The sequence below is a fragment of the Theropithecus gelada genome, chromosome 1 (assembly GCF_003255815.1).
Source record: "Theropithecus gelada isolate Dixy chromosome 1, Tgel_1.0, whole genome shotgun sequence".
NCBI lineage: Eukaryota > Metazoa > Chordata > Mammalia > Primates > Cercopithecidae > Theropithecus > Theropithecus gelada.
The window spans coordinates 64,503,305-64,521,720 of record NC_037668.1 but is presented as its reverse complement, the minus strand read 5'-3'; the positions used below and the strand labels follow the sequence as shown (position 1 = coordinate 64,521,720).

Below are 18,416 nucleotides of genomic sequence, written 5' to 3'. Positions count from 1 at the left end.
AAGGAATCTAGATTTCTAATCAGGAAAAGCTCAGACCAAAGAATCGAACTTGAATTCTTCCCCTTATTAAAATTGTGATGGGCTAAAATTTATTAACGTAGCATTCCTAGTATTACCCCACCCCCTTCTTTCCCGCTCCACACCACCTCCTATTAATAAGGGCCCTGGATTTGCTTCTTTTGTTTCCTTTTTTTTTTTTTTTTTTATTTTTCGAAACAAGCTCTCACTCTGTTGCCCAGGCTGGAGTACTGTGGCACGATCACGGCTCACTGCAGCCTCTACCTCCCAGCCTCAAGCAGTCCTCCCACCCCAGCCTCCCAAGTAGCTGGGACTACAGGCACGTGCCACTGTACCCAGCTAACTTTTCAATTTTTTGTAGAGATGGAGTCTCACTATGTTATGTAGGCTATTCTCAAACCCCGGGGCTCAAACGATCCTCCCGCCTCAGCCTCCCATAGTGCTGGGATTACAGGTATGAGCCACAGCACCCAGCCTGCCTGTCTAGTTTCTCCCAAGGAGGGTATTATCTTTGCCGAACTTGTGTTTGGAGGGCTTTTAGGATATATAGAATATCCAGAATGTGGTGAAGCAGTTGAGAAGTAGATGGGAGAGGAAAGCAGAATTAAATAGGCATTCTGGTGCGTTCTATGTCCTCTTTGTGGTTTTGAAAGACACAAATAAAAAGCATGAGCTATTTTTGAATGTTTGTGGGTTACTGAACTGTATTTATTTGACAAAGCACCATTTTGAGAAGGGAGCACGTGGGTTACAGCTTTAATAGAGTTCCATTCTCTGCATGTTTATTCCACCACTCTCTTCTTCAAGACCATGAGCTCTTAGAGAGCAGAGGTTAAGTTAAATTCATCACTGTCTCCCCAGCACCCTGACCTGGCCCTCAAGGAGGGTTAGTAAATGTGGAAACAGAAGAGCGGTTAGTGACCCGGGGCTGAGACAACTGACTTCACCCTCATCTCTCCTCCAGCAAGGGTGTTCTGTCTCTCGCTATTCTGAGACTTTGCTCAGTCTGTCTCTCTCTCTGTGTGTGTCTGGTTTCAGAAGGCAGATCTGGCCGTGGCCCCCCTGACCATCACTCATGTTCGAGAGAAGGCCATCGACTTCTCCAAGCCCTTCATGACACTCGGTGTGAGCATCCTGTATCGAAAGCCCAATGGCACCAACCCCAGCGTTTTCTCCTTCCTCAATCCCCTGTCCCCAGACATCTGGATGTATGTACTCCTCGCCTACCTGGGGGTCAGCTGTGTCCTCTTCGTCATCGCCAGGTAAGGCAATTCCTTGGCCAGATGTCGGGCCCAAGGTTGAAGGTTTAGGGGCCAGGCAGGTCCTCACCTCCTCAGCCCCTGGCACAGAAGGCCCAAGGCTCAGGCCACTGCTATGCCCACTCCTCTTCTACACCCTATGGCTCAGATTCCTTTATATCCCTCAGGGAACTTTCCATGCCTTGTCCCTCCCCACCCCCAGGCTTGAATCACCTGATCCTCACCCTGGTCTGTGTCTATAACCCTGAGATGCTGCAGTTGCACCTCAGGTCCCATTAGCAGGCTTGAAGAGGTCAAGTGGTTGCCCAAAGCTGCACCACGTGAGCCAGGCACCTGGTGCAGCAGACTCAGGACATTGAGTGGCCCCGTGGGTAGCTTAGAACTTGGAAAACAGGATGCGTCTATCCACGCCACAACAGTAGGGGGAACAGTGCCCAATAAACTCACACCATCCCCAGATGCAGAAACGAGGCACACATACACACATTCCTGTCTGGGCTCCATGCTAGCAACATGCTTGCACATTTTGTTGTTCACATAAGTAGACACGGCGCACCCTTGCTGGTGGGTGGTAGGAGGAGGTCACTAGGGGACAGGTTTTGCCCAGTGTTTGGTGAACACCCAGTGTTTGCCAAGCACTGTGCTCTGCACTTTACAGCCTCCCTTGAAGAGGAGACACCTGAGACTCAGAAAGTCTCACCACTTGCCAAGGTCATACAAGCAATAGGTGACACTTGCAGCATTTGACTGTGGGGGTCACCAAGCCTTTTGTCTATGACCCACATCTCCGTCCAGTGGTCCGCCCCTGCCTCGGGTTGGTGGCTGCTGGGGCCTGCTCCCCACGGCTTTCCAGTGGAGCCCTCTGCCTTCTCTCTCCGGTCTCCAGCCCCAGCCCCTGATCTGGTCCTTTTTTTTCTCTAAATCCTAACAAAGTGCAAAGAGAGACTTCTCTGGAGAGGCAATTTGAGATCCAACGACTTGGCGTTTTCAGCCTTTTTTTTCCTCCAGAGCCTTCTTTAAAAGCCGCCCTCCCCCCACTTCACTCCCTTCCGCTCCCTCCTCCCACACTGCGAGAGACTAAAGGGAAGGCTGTGAGTGATGCAATGTCCCGCTCCCCAGACCCTGTGCTGCCGGAGGCCTGGAGCTGCCGTGCTGGCCTCGCCCTGCCTGGTGGGCACAGCAGCAGCCAAGCCTGCCACAGAGAGGCCTTCATTTGTGCCTCTTGTCTCTAATGGTCTAACAAGCCTTTGAAAGCCAGGAGCCACTCTCCAGAGCTCACACCATGATTTTAGCAGCTCCAGTGGTCCTCCCACCCCTTCGGGCTTTTCCAGCATCCGCTCTGCCCTTTTGATGTGTGTCCCATCCCTCTCTCATTCCTGGCCCTTCACCAGCACGCCTGCTTTCACCCTGCCTCCTGGCTAGGAAGGTGGGAGCCTCCTTCCCAAGGTTAGGCTGGGAGACTTTCTAGAAGAGATGGGTTTCCTAGAGCTGCTGGAATGATAGGAGACCCCTGAGAAGAGAGGAGAGGGACAAGAGTTTTGGCCACAGAGCTAGGAAGAGCTTCAGAGTGCACTTGTCACCTTGCCCAGCACCCACACAACACCACTCACACCTCTTGAGATGGGTATAATTATCACCAGTTTATAGAAGCAGAAACTGAGGCTTGGAGAGGTTAAGTAATTGCCCAGAATCAGAAGGCATTTCTTTGGCAGAGTTGGGCTTCAAACCCAGACCGGTCCAACTTTATATCAAGGGTGGCAAACGCAAGTACCTGCCAGGGCCAAAGGGAGTGAAGCAGGCATAGTGATAGGCAGTGGAGAGTGGTAGAGACTAAGGCACCCTGGAGAGCTCACCCGGCTGAAGGGGGCAGCCGCTGCTCAGCTCCAACAGGCTGTACCAGGCAGAGATGCAGGGCCAAATTGCAGAGCTCATGATTTTGAGAGAGAGATTTGGATTTTTATGTGATGTCTCTCGGTTTTTCTGTGTGGCCACTAGTTGAATTTTTTATAACACTGGCAGGATCAAGCACAACATATCTGTGGGGTGAATGCGGCCATCTCCCCTTCACTCCCGGTGACCATGCTGGCTGAAGGAGATCTGGACACAGCTGCCCACAGTTCTAAGAGATAGGGCCTGGGAAGGGTGGGCAGGTGTCCAGGTCCACTCTGGGACAACTCCAGGTTGGCACGGGACTGTCCATCTTGCACACTGGCCTGGCCTGGTCTGTTTGGCCCGCCTCTGGGGACCAGGCATTGCGCAAGGCCTTTCGCTGCCACCAAGATATTCGACTTCATGCCTGGTGAGGTAGGAGGAAACAGGAAGGGAGCCCAGGGTGTGCCTTCTCACTGCAGAGAGCAGGACAGTTGGCACTCGTGACAGGGGATGATCCTAAGTGCCTGACCCAGAAGGCAGGGCTGAGGGTGAGCAGCCCATCTAGCTCCTGGGAGCCACATTGCTGCCAAATCTGGGTTGAGTATCCAAGGGAAGCAAGAGCTTTGGCCACAGTGGATGCCCTGTCTACACCTCCACACTCCAGCTGGGGATGGAATGTAACCTTCCCTGTGGAGACAGAGTGTCTCCAGGTCAACTTCTAACTCCTGTTTACTCTCAAGACTGGAGAAGCCCTTGCAGCCACAAGCTACAAATCCAAGGTCTACCATTAACTCCAGGTGACACCTTCCCTCCTTGTCCAGCGACCATCCCACTCCTCTTCTCTCCTGTGGCCGAGGAGGGTTAGAGCCTGGACGCTGTGTCCCACTGACTGCAGGATCCTTGTGGCCTCTGCATCTGTAAAATGGGCACCCTGCAGGCTTTCACCTCTCAGGAGGTGGTGAGGACCCCGGCCTGTAACAGCATTTGATAGCCAAGAAGCCCATTCTAGAACCAGTTATTTTTATTATGATAAGCAGTTCCACCCCTGGAACTTCATCCTGTTGAAACATCACCATTGAGCCACACATTAGCATTCTCCCAAATCTAGAAAGCCTTTGCAGCCAAGCCCCAGAAGACAAGGCCACCCTTGGGCATCAGGGCCCACAGAGGTGTGTCCAAGGATGCTTTTCCAGCAGAGTGCACCACAGTTGGAAAGAGAGGACAGCTTAAGTGCCCATCAGTCAAGGCATGGTTAGAAATACCTGCAGAGTGGTTACAGAGCATGAGGTAGATCTGGAAGAACTGACCTGAAAAGAGGCTGGTAACATTAAATGAAAAACAAAGTTATCGGACAGTATAGTGGTATGATAGGGGATTTTTTTGTTAAAAGTATCATATATGTCATATATTTGTGTATGTGTGCCTGGTACATGTAAAGAGCAGGACTCAGGAGATCTCATCAGAAATTGGCTTTATTTTGTCTGCCTCCCACCTTCCAGGGTGTTCAGAGGTGGGTGCTCTTCCCACGGCCCCCTCCAGCAGGGCCTCCCTTCGTGGGCCACTACCCACTCAGCCCCTGGTCCTCCAGCGGCCTGTGCCCCATGGCCTCTCCCTGTTGGAATCCCATTGCCTTCCAGGATGGGAGTCAAAGTCAGCCTGGGCTGGATCTATCTTCTGCATGGGTCCATCTGGTCCAGGGGAAGCACTGTGGACCCAGCGTCCTGAGGCCTGGTGGTGTCTGGGCCTGCAGGCCAATGTCGTGCAGCAGGGACTTGCCTGATTCCACTGACAGAGCACCCATCAGCCCGACCCCTGCCCTTCACACTTCCCAGGTCCATCTGCTCAGTTACAGGACCAGGCACTGAGCTGCCTCACCCCCTGGGAAGCCCCTCTCCCTCGATGTGGTAGAGGAAGCGGGAGCTCTGGACACCCAACTCTCCAAAGGCTCTCTCCAAAAACCCTTCTCACAATAGCCTCTCATCTCTGCTTTCTCCATCCTAGATCTCTTCCCTGTGGGTTTTAGAGCCTCTAACCAGTTTGTGGCCATTTCCTTTGAAGATCCCTGTCTTGGTTTGAAACCTTTCTTCAGGATTTCCTATTTGAGGGATCTTCCCACTTCATGAAAATAAAATTCTTTCCACATAACCACTGGTAATCAATGTATTATATATTCCAGCTTTTAGAAGGGAGACAGAAAAGAGAGGTCACAACATCACACTTAAAGGGCATTGCACTTTAAAAAATGAAACAAAATTCCACTGGACTTGTCTCCCCTTCCAAATGTGTCCTCTCAGCATCCTAAAACCTCCCCCACAAACCTAGAGACAATGTCCACCAGTGTGGGACTTTTTCCAGGACTTTTTCCAGGGTCCTCTCAAGCTTCTTTTTTTTTTTTTTTTTTTTTTTTTTTTCGAGACGGAGTGCAGTGGCCACATCTCAGCTCACTGCAAGCTCCGCCTCCCGGGTTCACGCCATTCTCCTGCCTCAGCCTCCCGAGTAGCTGGGACTACAGGTGCCTGCCACCTCGCCCGGCTAGTTTTTTTAGTAGAGACGGGGTTTCACCATGTTAGCCAGGATGGTCTCGATCTCCTGACCTCGTGATCCGCCTGTCTCGGCCTCCCAAAGTGCTGGGATTACAGGCTTGAGCCACCGCTCCCGGCCTCAAGCTTCTTTAAACATAGATATCCTCAACTGGAACTCACACAGTGAACAAAAACTCCCTTCAGTTCAGTAATCAGGACTCCTCTTCCTTAGAAGGCAGTAGGGGGCTTTAAGTAATCATTTTTTCCCTGTCATATATGTATTTGTATATTCAAAGACAAAAATCTAAAAAATTATATAACGCATTGTTCTCTCCAGGGGATAGGATGCTGGAGTACATTCACTTTCAGATTGTATTCGTCTATACTGTCTGAATATTTTATAAAATGTGTCTTCTGCTTTTTTTCCCGTTTTAAGGTTTTTTATTATGCCCAAAACTCAAAAGCATGTTCTCACTTTTAAAAATTTATATAATGCAGATAGAGCAATTGGCCTTCCTGAAATTCCTTCTGCTGTTTTGATGCCCCTCCCCAGAGGTAAACACTGATATTTTTTTATCTAGAGACCCTTTCAGACCCTTTAGTATACATTTGCATATGAGTATACATAAAGCACTGAATAGTTATGTCTTTAGGAATCTGTTTATATAAGTGTGGTCATATTGTTCTTATTTTCTATTGCTTTTAATACATTGCTTTTAATATTTTTATTGCTTAGATCTTCAACAATATGTGTTGAAGATCTTTCCCCACCAGCACATCTCAAGTATCTCATTCTCTTTTAGCAGCCGCATAATATTTCACAGTACAGTGTGGCATAGTTTATTTAATCATTCCTTTATTGAAGGACATTTTGGTGGTTTCCAGTGTTTTTGCGATGACAAACAATGCTTTGATAAACACCCTTGTGTGCTTCTCTTGATGCTCCTGTAAGAGTGCTTTTTCTGGGATGGATAATGAGTTGCAGAATTGGGAGGCTGAAGGGCATGTGCACTTTTAATTTTACGAGATGCTGGTGAATTACCTTTATAACCAGAAAAGGGCACTAACAATAAAGAACAAGAAGAAATTCCCCTGCCCTGCCTCCCAGAAGAACCATGAGGATATTGATACTGAGGCGGCTGGCACAGCTCTGTTTGCTAAACCACTGCCTGCTGGGGCATGGATGCTCCTTGCTTCCCAGGCTGACTGTCCCTCTCCTCCTGTGCCAGGTTCAGCCCTTATGAGTGGTACGATGCTCACCCCTGCAACCCTGGCTCTGAGGTGGTGGAAAATAACTTCACTCTGCTTAACAGCTTCTGGTTTGGAATGGGATCCCTGATGCAACAAGGTATGCACCTCTCCCACGGCCTCCTTTTCCAGGGTCTCCTTTCCCCAAGGGGTCTTCAGCCTCTTTGGCATCAGCAGAGCCAGCCCATACCTCTAGGGGCAGCCTTAGACCCTGATGAGCCAGCAGAAGGTTGGAGACACAGAGATATCCAGGTGTGTGCCCTTGCCCCAGACCCCCAACTTCCACCTCCACTCTGGCTGGAGCTGGCTCAGGGTCTGAAGCTAAGAAAACCACCCAACCCAGGGCATGCAGGATGCATCCCTCACCACCTGCTCCAGCTGAGATGGACATAGAGCACCCTGCTGGCTGCGGCTGACCCTGCCCATGGCCTCATCACCACACAATCCAGCTGAGCAGGTTGAGCTGTGGATGGAAGGAGACCAGAGGCAGGGAGGCTGGGTGGGAAGCCACTGCAAGAATGAGGTGATAAGACCTGAGCCTGGTGGTGGCCCTGGGAGTGGAGGGCAGAAATGCACTAAGAGAGCTTCAGGATACACGGTGGATGGAACTCCGTGGCCGCTTGGCTGTGAGGCTCCTGAGAGTAGGAAGGATCATGGCTGAGTTGGGGACTTCAGCCCAAGTGCTTCAAAGATGAGATACACAAAAGGATGCAATTCTCTTACATCCTCTGGAAGGAGGGCCAGTGTGCTTTGGAAATATCTGCAGCTACTCAAATATCTCAGAAAGCAGAGCACCTGCTCTAACTGCCGGGAGTCAGATGCAGAGACAGTAGGGAGCAAGAGGGCAAGCACAGGGAGAGGGGATCACCAGCCAGGAAAGACCCCCAGGAAGGACACCACCCCGTGGTCCTGCCGGCCACAAACCAGGTGCTCACTGCCTCTGCAGGTGGAGTCCCATGTCCAGAGTCTCTTATCTTAGGGAGTGCAGACAAGTCTCTGCCTATTAGAGTTTCACTGAGCGACCTACCTAAGGGGCAGGCAGGGAAGGGGCTTCAAGGGACAGAGAAAATGTCCTTGTCCCTCAGTCATCTGTGTATAACCTTCACAAACCCTGGTCCTCAGTAGACATCCATCAGCAAATGCCAAACAAATGAGCGAATGGCATTATCCCAATGTGTCCTGGGCACCCATTACATGCCAGGCTCTGTGCTGGGTACTTGAATGAAGGAGGAGAGGAAAAAAGTAAATCTGTCCCGCATGTGAGAAACCTCTCAGCCATGGCAGAGGCCAGGGCAGGGACTTGGGCAGAGGTCTGGCAAGCCTGGCAGAACTCACCAATCAGGTGACTCAAATAAGCTGCTCCCTCTCTGAGAGCAGCCCAAAGCCTGGTTTGGAGCAACCAGGGGAGGCTGAGAGTGTCCGGTTTGGGAGGGGACACGGAGCCTCAGTGGTCTCTAGCAGCTAGGAAGTGACAGGCAACTTTCAAGGGAAGTGCCTCAATCTGTCCTTGCTATTAATGCGTGTCCTGGAGCCTCACCTTGCTTTTTTGTCCATCATCTTTGTTCGGTGACAGTTGGGAAAGACCTGGAAGCCCCTCAATGCAGTAATAGCTTCTCCTCTTCCACCTCCTGCTGCTATTCAAAGCACTGGCCCCTGATGTATTCTCCGTGTGGTTTTGATTAGGAGGGAGAAAAATAGTTATGTATTTGAAAAACTCTCCCTTGAGTGACTTCTTTGAGGAAAAAAAAAAAATCATCCATATCAAAGCAGACGCTTTTCAGATTGCAGGTCCAAATATTCTGGAAAGTTCAGGAGTCACTCGCAATTTAAATCTCTTGAAAGCCAACTAGTTAATTACTTCAGTTAGAAGGTGTCATCTCTGTTGTGCTCCACACCTAAGATTGGGGAAGAAAAGTGATATATTTCGGCAAAGAGCTTCAAAAAGTGTTGGGTTTTTTCCCCCTCCTGCAAAGCACCGCATAGCAATCTTGTATTTGTATACCATTTGTATTTCCAATGCAATTTCTTCTCAAATTATATCATTGCAGCACCACAGTATTTATGTGAGGCTGGGACAGAGGAAGGACAATTCTTCATGTTTTGCAGAATTTTGCGGAGAGGAGAAGTATCAGGCATAAGATCACACTGAGAGTTGGGAGCAGGATTCACTCAAGAACCCAGGGGTCCTGACTCCCGGGTGTTCTTAAGCTGGGACCACATAAGTGGTCTATGGTTAGGCATCTGAGGTTTTGATGAGCCTGTGAAATGTGAATGTATGTTGTTCTAGAAGAGCGATTCTTAAATTTCAGCTGCGTCAGAATCATCTGGAGAGCTTACTCAAAACATATTGCTGGTTCCCACCCTCAGAAATCACTGATTCAGTGCGTGCTGGGGAGAGGCCCAAGAATGTGCATTTCTAACAAGTTCCAGGTGGTGATGTTGCTGCTGGTCCAGAGACTACACTCTTGAGAACCACTGGTCTTGGGAAAGGGCCTTGGCTTTCATTAGAGTATCAGAGGAATCCATGACCTAGGGGACTTGAGCAGTGCTAGTCTGGATGTTGTAAGGGACTGCCTATATCCTCTCTTCGCCCAGGGTCTGAGCTGATGCCCAAAGCCCTGTCCACACGCATCATTGGTGGCATCTGGTGGTTCTTCACGCTCATCATCATCTCTTCCTACACGGCCAACCTGGCTGCCTTTCTGACCGTGGAGCGCATGGAATCACCCATTGACTCTGCTGACGACCTGGCCAAGCAAACCAAAATCGAGTATGGGGCTGTCAAGGACGGGGCCACCATGACCTTCTTCAAGGTGAGGCCCTCTCCCTCCTATTGCAGCACCATGAGCTGATCCTCTCCAGACCCTTTACTGAGCAGAAGAGGAAAGGGCATCTCTGACCTTCCCTAACCATGCATGGCCAATAGGTCAGAATCCCCCAGGCTTCAGCCCCACCTTGTTTGGACTAGTTGACTTTGGGGAGCTGTGGTGATGTGGGCCAAATGGGTTGGCCTCAACACAAATCCTAGAAGTTTCTGTGCCTGAGATGAGCAATGTGAACATGTTACGATTCCTTAAGTCATAAGAAGGAGACGGGTGGAGAGAGGGGCCTGGAGAAGGGGGAAGCAGGGGAAGAGCGGCCCAGACACACAGGCCCTGGGGGCTCCCTGCCTTGGCTTCAGATCTCAATGCCATCCATCTCGAGGAAGCTAGTCTGAGGTCGGGGAGACAGCAGCAGGGCCAAATCTTGAGAGGAAGGGAGGAGGTTTGGAACTTGAACAAGTGTTTACAGACATTACTGAGCATGTTACACTCTAAGAATGCTGGTGTCAGCAGATAAAGTCCCTGTCACCTGCTCAAGTGACTGTTCTAATGGGTATCTGGCCATGATTTCATTGCTCCTCCTGCTCTGTGAAGTGTTGGCTCAGTGCCCTCATGTTTTCCACTTTCTACTGTAGTAGCTGAGGGCTTAGGAGGCTCTGGCTGGCCCCGAGAACCAGAAGCTGCAAAGGTTCTCCCAGAAATTAAAGTAGTAATAACAGTAGCTACTGCCACTGAGATCTCACAGTAGGCCAAGCCTGTAGTAAATGCTGGGCCTCATTTAATCTTCGTGACAAATCCTGGGAGGCTGATACTCGAATTATTTCTACTTTCCATGTGTGGAAACTGAGTCCCAGAGCAGCTAAGTGGCTTGTCCAGGACGCCCAGCTGGAGGAGCCAGGTGATACCCAGGCCTGCCTTCCTCGAAGCCCCTGTTTTACGACAGTGGTTCTTAGACCTGGGTGTGCATTCAGATCACCTGGAAGACTTGTTGAAACACAGCTTGCAGGCAGGCCAGGCACAGTGGCTCACGCCTGTAATCTCAGCACTTTGGGAGGCCATGGTGAGCAGATCACGAGGTCAGGAGTTCGAGACCAGCCTGGTCAATATGGTGACACCCCATCTCTACTAAAAATACAAATTACAGGTGGCGCCACACCTGTAATCCCAGTTACTGGGGAGGCTGAGGCAGAAGAATCGCTTGAACCCAGAGGCGGAGGTTGCAGTGAGCAGAGATCGCGCCACCGCATTCCAGCCTGAGTGACAGAGAGGTTGGGTGGGAAAGCCTTCTACCTCCTGGGCACTGCAGCCCTCCAGCACTCTCTCCCCTTCCCACTGCCCAGCCCCCACCATGTCCCTCTTTGAGGTTGGAAACAGCCTTGTAGTGAAGAGACAGTGAGGGAGGAAAAGAGCTTCCCTCTTGGATGTTGCCAAGAGGGATGTTGGTTGACTTGCTTAAGAGGTCACTACTGTGTATTTAGAGTGAGGGGAAGACAACGGCATTATCCAAGGCATGTTGGGAGCACTATGGGACTCTGTATGTGTTCCTGCCTATGAGTGAGTAGGTGAGGATGTATATACATGCATGGCTTCACATGGGCATGTAGCAGTATATAATATGTGGGAATGTGCATGTGTGTGTGTGCACACATGTGCCGGTGCACAACTCTGCCTGTGTGGGGACATGTGTGTATTTGTGCTTGGACATGTGTCTGCATCTATGTGTATGTGTGCTTGAACATATGGGTGATGCAAGTCTGTGATCTGAGCATGTGGACACGTGCCAGTGAATGTGTACAAGTGTGTACCAGAAGGTCTACATGTATATGTGTACAGAGAAAATACATGTGACTGTCTGCTTGGATATCCTCATGGGTATGTCTAGATAAGTGGAGGGCAGATGGGCCTGTGTGTGTGTAATGCCCCGCTTATGCATGATACATGTGTGTGTATACTAGCCTTTGTGCGTGTATGCCTGTGTAATGGCCTATGCATGCATGAATCTCTGTGTGTGTGTATAATGGCCTGTGCATACATATGTATCTGTGTGTGCATGTATAATGATCCATGCAAGTATATATGTCTGCATGTATGTGTGTATAATGGCCCGTGTATGCAAATGTGTTTCTGTATGGTGGGGGGGGTCTGCGTATGTGTATAATGGTCCATGCATGCGTACAAATGTGTCTCTGGGTGTGTGTGTGTGCATAATGAACTGTGCATGCATATGTGTCTGCATGTGTGTGTGTGTGTGTGTGTGTGCACACATTCTTGCCTGCTCATGCCTATCCCCAGGCTGTGGCCCAGCCCTTTGACTGTGCCAGAGCATCTCTCATGCATAACGCATGAGCCCATCTCTAAGCAGGGCTCCCGATCAAAGGGAAATGGCATAAATAAGCCTGGTGCAGGCTCATTGCTGCTGATTGGATGTCCTTGTCTCCCTCCATGCTAAGATGCTCAGATTGGCTTCCCAGAACCTAGTCCCAGCTCCCCACTGAGCTGCTGCCCTCAGCATCAAGCGGCACCTCCCACAGCCTCCTCTGCCCTCACCCACCTTCCCTGCGAATGGCACAGTGAGGAGGGCAGAGGAGAGATACAAATGCTGTCACCTAGCTGGGATGCTGGGGCTTCATGGGCCCATGCTCACAGGAGTCTGTGGGTCAGAAACAACAACTCCACACCCCCTGCATAACCAACTCCACTTTATTGCTCTCCCTATGGTCAATTAATTCCTCTTTATGCCTGGCCACATTGTCTCCTGCCCTAATTCAAGTGAAGTTCTCTTTGCCCAGGTTCCCTGTCATCGGCAGCAGCAATGGGACTGTTACTTATGGGAGAAGAGCCTGAATGTAGATACATTAACTTGCCCCCACCTCAGATGACGAGCTAGAAGCACCACTACCCCCTGCCCCCGCTGAAGGTCCCTGGATGAACCAATTCCCTGCCTTGCCACCCCCCTGCCCTCTGTAGTTGGACTTCCTAATTAGACCTTCCTCCAGACCAGGTGATAGCCTCCTGGTTAGCACAGAATATTTGCAGGTTAGAGCTGCAAGGAGACCTGAGATTAACCTAGTGAAACAGGCCCAGCCCATTGTCACACAGCAGATCAGTGGTGGAGCCGGTTACAAGGTCAGACATTCTGTCTTCACGCACAGTGCCCTCCCCTCCATCCACTCTAGAGTCTTCTCCTTGAGAGGTGGTCCTCCCTGCCCATGAGAGTATATGGCAAGGCTGCACTACTGTTGAACAGGAGGCAGCTCCAGGAGGAGCCATCAGATGTCTGGGAGACATTGGCAAAGTCAACAATAACAGTAACACTTAATGAACACTTACTTTGTGCCAGGCACCATTCCAAACACTTTACCTGTATTTGTTTATTACATCCTCAATAACAGCCCTGGAAGGTAGATTATTATAATCATCTCCATTTGACACATGATGAAAGGAAGGCCCAGAGAGGCTAACTGACTTGCCTAAAGTCCCACAGCTAGTGAAATGCAGGGCTGGAATTTGAACCCAAGCAGCCTGGCTCTAGTACCTATGCTCTTGGTCACTGTGTTCATATGGCTTCTCTAAGGACCCAGCCACAGTCCTCAGGAGGCAGTTGGGGAAAAGTGAAGCCACAGTCAGTTGACCACATACCCAGCCCTGCACAGTCCTGGCACATCGTAGTTGCTCTAATAATACATGTTGAGTGGATACTGTTGTTGAGTGAAAGGATGGGATTTAAAGATGGCAGTCGCCAAGTGGCACAAATGCAGGAGACAATATCGAGGACTAAGAACCCAGTGGGCAGCCTGTATTGAAGGTCCAAAGTGCAGGACAGATGAACTTGATTTCTGTGGTTAGCATGTTCCTGGTTAAGCAGCACACAGCCTTTAAAAACTCCCTGACTGAGAGTAGAACTCACAAGGGAGAGAAAACCTGTTTCTGTCCAAAGACAACAGCAGCAGGAAGCAGGACGCTGGGCTCTCAGGGGTCTCTCGATCCCTCGCCCCCACCCTGCAGCCCCATCATTCCAAAGGAAATTTCATTTGAAGAGTTGTCAGGGAGCAGCAGACATCACAAACAGCATCTCCTGTGTTGTCCTTCCTCCGTCTTGGAAGATAAAAATTAATTAGGAGATGAAAAAGGAGGCCTTTGAAAGCACTGTTTGGCTGTAAAAATATGTAGGCAAAATGTAAAGGAGAACATTGGGAAAGCGTGTTCTTTGCAGGGAAGGCCACACAGCTTTGATGAGAGAGGAAGTTGGAAGACAGCTTCTCCAACCACTTAGAACTTTTTCAGTGCTGGGGGTGAGGGAGCACATAACAGGTGAGAGGGATAGTGGCTTAGGGAAGGAGTGGGAACTAGGGGCCCAAGAATGTCAGGTTACCTGGGCCCGTGGCCATTGTCAGGCCCCCCTCCTTGCACAGCTTCAGTCCTAGCATCTGACCTGGGCATGCTCTCAGAGAGGTCACCCGGCCCACCCCCTGCCTCCCAGCTACATGACAGACCCTTCCCTGAGCTGGAGGGCCTAGGAATATGCTCCCCAAACTCAGCTTCCAGCTTCTCCTGACCCATCTGCTGGCCTCTCTCACATACAGCCTTAGCCCTGCCTTCAAGCAGAAGCAGGTAGGGGGACCAAAACATAATGCCCAGGCAAAATTCAGTGTGGTGCCGCCTGTCGTCATCAAGTTACATCAGTTTTAAAGTCAGACAGACCAGGATTTGAGTCTGGGGTGATGTCTCTGCTGGTGACCTTAGGCAAGTCACTTCACTTCTCTGGGCTTCCATATGCTCCCCTGTATGACATAGATACTTATTTTCACCATGCAGCAATTGGCAAGAGGGTTCAGTGAGCTCCTATATGTACAGTGGTTAGCTCAGAGCCAGGCATACAGGAGGACTTAGGTCAAAGGCTTTCTCTTCTGCAGAGCCCTCCAGTTGGCTGAACACAAGCCAGAGAAGCAGGCTGGACACTTTCCTCTTGCCCCGAAGTTCCCTCCTGGGGCAGATTACTTAACTGGAGCACACTGGAGATGACCAGCTAATGGGCACCCACTTTGTGGAGCTCTTGAGATTATTAAATGGGATAATTTGTGTATTTACCTCACAGCATTACCTGGCACAAAGTAGGCATGCAGTGAATGCTAACTTTTTATTGTTTATTGTTGCAGACTGGTGATACACAGGCCTGTGCAGCCCATAGACATGATTTGGAGAGGGCACACATTGCTTATTAATATATGCACATTTTTTAAAAACATCAATTGCAGGAGTTCTCAGCAGCTGAGAGGCAATGTTTATCTCCAGTTTACAGACTCCCACCCAGCCTTCTTTAGTTACTTCAATACCTGGCCTGGCCCCTGTCGGCATTTGAGTTTTTACCCCGTTAAGTGCCGTAGCCACTCAGCGCTATAGAGAATTTTCTCCCCAGTTTCTAGATGAGAAAACTGGGCCTTAAGGAGAATTAAGGAGCCTTAAAGGGAAAGAGTGACTCCGGCCACCTATGGAGCCTTAGAGGCGGGCTCTGTATTCAACACTTCACACCCTTTGTCTTGTTCAATGTTCACGATCACCCTAAGTAGCAGGTACTCTTACAACACCCGTTTTACAGATATGGAAAGTGAAGCTCAGAGAGGTGACGTCGCTTGTCTGTGGTCACAGAAGGAGCAGGCATTTGAGTCCAAGCTGGTGTGACCCCAGAGTGTAGTAGAGCTGACCCCTCTCACTACCTCCACCCCCAGCCTGCAGCCCCCCACAAGCAAGCCTCAGGCATGTGCAGCCAACAGGGGCCGCTGCCAGGATGGGGGGTGAGCAAGGAGCTAGACTGTCCTTACCAGGGGGCCTGTAGCAGTGGGCAGAGGCAGTGGACTCTAAAGAGGCCTCCTGTCTCCATAGAAATGACCCAAGAGAAATGATTAACTGCTCAAGTCCATGGATCCAGTAAGGCCAAAGATTCCACACTCAGAGATAAGAAAGCCGTTTAATATGGAAAAAGGTCTCCTTTCCAGGATGGAAAACACCCAAGGTCTTGTATGCAATCCCATCGCTACTGCATCTCTGCACACATTCCCTGAAACTCAGCTCCCTTTTGAATTGCTATATATATATGTAGACTTATATACATTCTCTTGTACAGAAATGTTAAATTCTCAAGATTAAGTATCTTCAGTCAGGGAAAATCAATTTGCTTCCTTGAGGAGGCTGGAATTGAAAGTCGTGAGCCTGGAATCTACTTTCTTGCCAATTTTACTGATAAAAAAAGCATCTCTGTCCTGGCACACTGCCGTGTATTGGTTGTTCCAGATGATTCCATTAGTTGATTTGGGTGACTAGCCCTGAAACAATCCTTAGTAAGGTTCTCTCCAGGGCCGGGACAGGCAGGATGACACAGGAGCTATAGGTATGTGGGACTTTATTCCCTGGGGTGGTGATGATAGCTCTGGCCAGTGATGGCAACTCAGGCCTGTGATGGCAACTCTTCCAGAGATGGGAGAGAGGAACCTGGGGGTCCATGAAGGGCCCTGGATTTATCTATCCCTGCTTAGACATGCCAGAAGGAACCCTTTCAGGGTTGTGCCCCAGAATCACTGAACTACTCAAGGACAGAAGGACAGCACTTAAGGGGAAGCAGAGACCATGTGCAGATGAGGTTGAGAATGGGGGCCCCAAGGTAGAAGACGAGGGCAGTGGGGACCATTCTAGGAAAGCAGATTTCAGACACATCTACCTGAAGGTGATGGAGATAATAATGTAGTTGGTACTGGAGCCAGGAGTCTCTTAAAATTTACGTCACAGCCAGCTTCATGCCTTGTTTTCACCTTCCATCTCCACTGGCCCAAGCTCTCTGTTGTCCTTTCCCGTCTTCCTCATTCAGTTCCTTTACCCGCTGGTGCCTTTCTTGTGTCTTTCCTCAGAGCCCATCTGCCTCAACACTCCCTTCAGCCCCCAACCGAATTTTCTGTCTCCATCTATGGTGTTGTGTTACTGGAAAGAGCATATGGTTTGGTGTCAGGCAGGCCTGTATATAAGAGGAATAAAGTGTTGGGGTATGGGGAGGATACAAGGAGGAGTTTAGAGAAAGAGAAGTTCTTAACCCATTCTGAGACAGAAGGAGTAGGTGGGGCTTCCTGAGTGATTCATTGTCAAGTTACTTTTCTAAAGACTTGAGATTTATTGGATGGATGACTGAGAGGGTGGGTGACATGGGAGAGTGGGTGGGTAAGATGGGTGAGGAGGAGAAAGGGATGGATGATTGGGGGATGGATAGGTAGGTAAGAGAACAGATGGATGGATGGATAGATAGATGGTTGGATAGATGGTTAAATGGATGGATAGATAAGTAATAGGTGGATAGTCAGAGTAGTTGAATTAACTAGTGTGTAGATGGTGTGTGGATGGTAGCATGATCAGATATGTTAGTGGATGGATGGGTGAGTGGTTGGATGGATGGATGATGGGTGCGTGGATGGGTAGGTGGGTGGATGGATGGATGGATGGATGGATGGATCGATGGATGGATCGATGGGTGAATGGATGGGTTAACAGGTGGATGGAAGGATAGATTAGATGGGCAGATACATTAGGAGGTCTGATTGCTTCATCTACCTTTGGTTCTCACCTCTAGTAGAAGAGGGAGAATTGGGAAAGCAGAAGAGACAAGGATGGAAAGGAGCTGTAGAACTGCAGTCACTGGAGGGAGAAAAGTATTTAGGTTCCAATAACCAGGATGGTAGAGTATCAGGAACATGTGTATCTGGCAAAGCAGGGATGAGTGGGCTAGGATACTTTGATTACAGGAATAGTTCGAATTGATGATTATTTGACTAAGCAACTATATTGGGAGCAGAAGTTGCTTATGTGAGTATGTGGTTGAGAGGGTGCATAAGTTATCTATTGCTGCATACCAAATTACCTGAAACTTCATGTTTTAAAAGAACATTTGCCGTCTCACAGCTAGTGGGTCAGGAATCCAGGCAGTTTCGCTGAGTCCTCTGGCTCAGGGTCCCTCATGGGGCTGTAGTCAAGGTGTTGGCTAATGCTACAGTTATTTTAAGGCATGTTTTCCAAGCTCACTGCATGCTTGTTGGCAGGACTCAGCTCCTCCCAGGTGATTGAACTAAAGGCTTCAGTTTTTCACTGATAGCTGGCCAGAGGCTGCCCTCTGTTTCTTGCCCTGGGAACCTCTCCATAGGGCAACTCACAACATGGCAGCCAGCTTCCGTCAGAGTGAGACGAGCCAGAGAGAGTACCAGTCACAGTCTCTTGTAACCTAATTTTGGACATGACATCCCATCACTTTTGTGGGGAGTTAAAAGCAAGCCACTAGTTTCAGCCCACATTCAAGAAGAGGGGATTACACAAAGGTATGAATACCAGAGATGGGGATCACTAGGAGCTTTCTACAACAGGAAAATCTGGGGAGAAGGTGTAGCGGAGTGAGAAAGGAACAGAGGGAGTAAAAGAAATTGGAGGTGGAAGAATCTGCTTATCGGAAACTTTCCAGAAAATAAGAAACAACTGGGGAGGTGAAAGAGCTGAACATCAGGAAGATTTTTAAGGGCAAGAATATTGAGTGGGGCACAACCTGGGCCACAGGAAGCGCTGAGGTGGAAGAATAGCTGGGGAGGTGGGAGAGCAGAGAGCACAAAAGGCTTGGAGGCAGAGGTAAGAGAGTCCTGCGGAGCTGGAGT

General features: G+C 49.6%; 1 protein-coding gene across 1 annotated transcript in view; it reads left to right on the top strand.

The window, feature by feature from the left end:
* GRIK3 (glutamate ionotropic receptor kainate type subunit 3) overlaps positions 1 to 18,416 on the top strand; it is a 238,670-nt gene that overhangs the window by 207,846 nt on the left and 12,408 nt on the right. Inside the window, exons 11-13 of the mRNA XM_025392326.1 lie at positions 1,057 to 1,280; positions 6,901 to 7,019; positions 9,515 to 9,732. Coding sequence (XP_025248111.1) covers positions 1,057 to 1,280; positions 6,901 to 7,019; positions 9,515 to 9,732 — 561 coding nt within the window. The remainder of the gene's footprint in view (positions 1 to 1,056; positions 1,281 to 6,900; positions 7,020 to 9,514; positions 9,733 to 18,416) is intronic.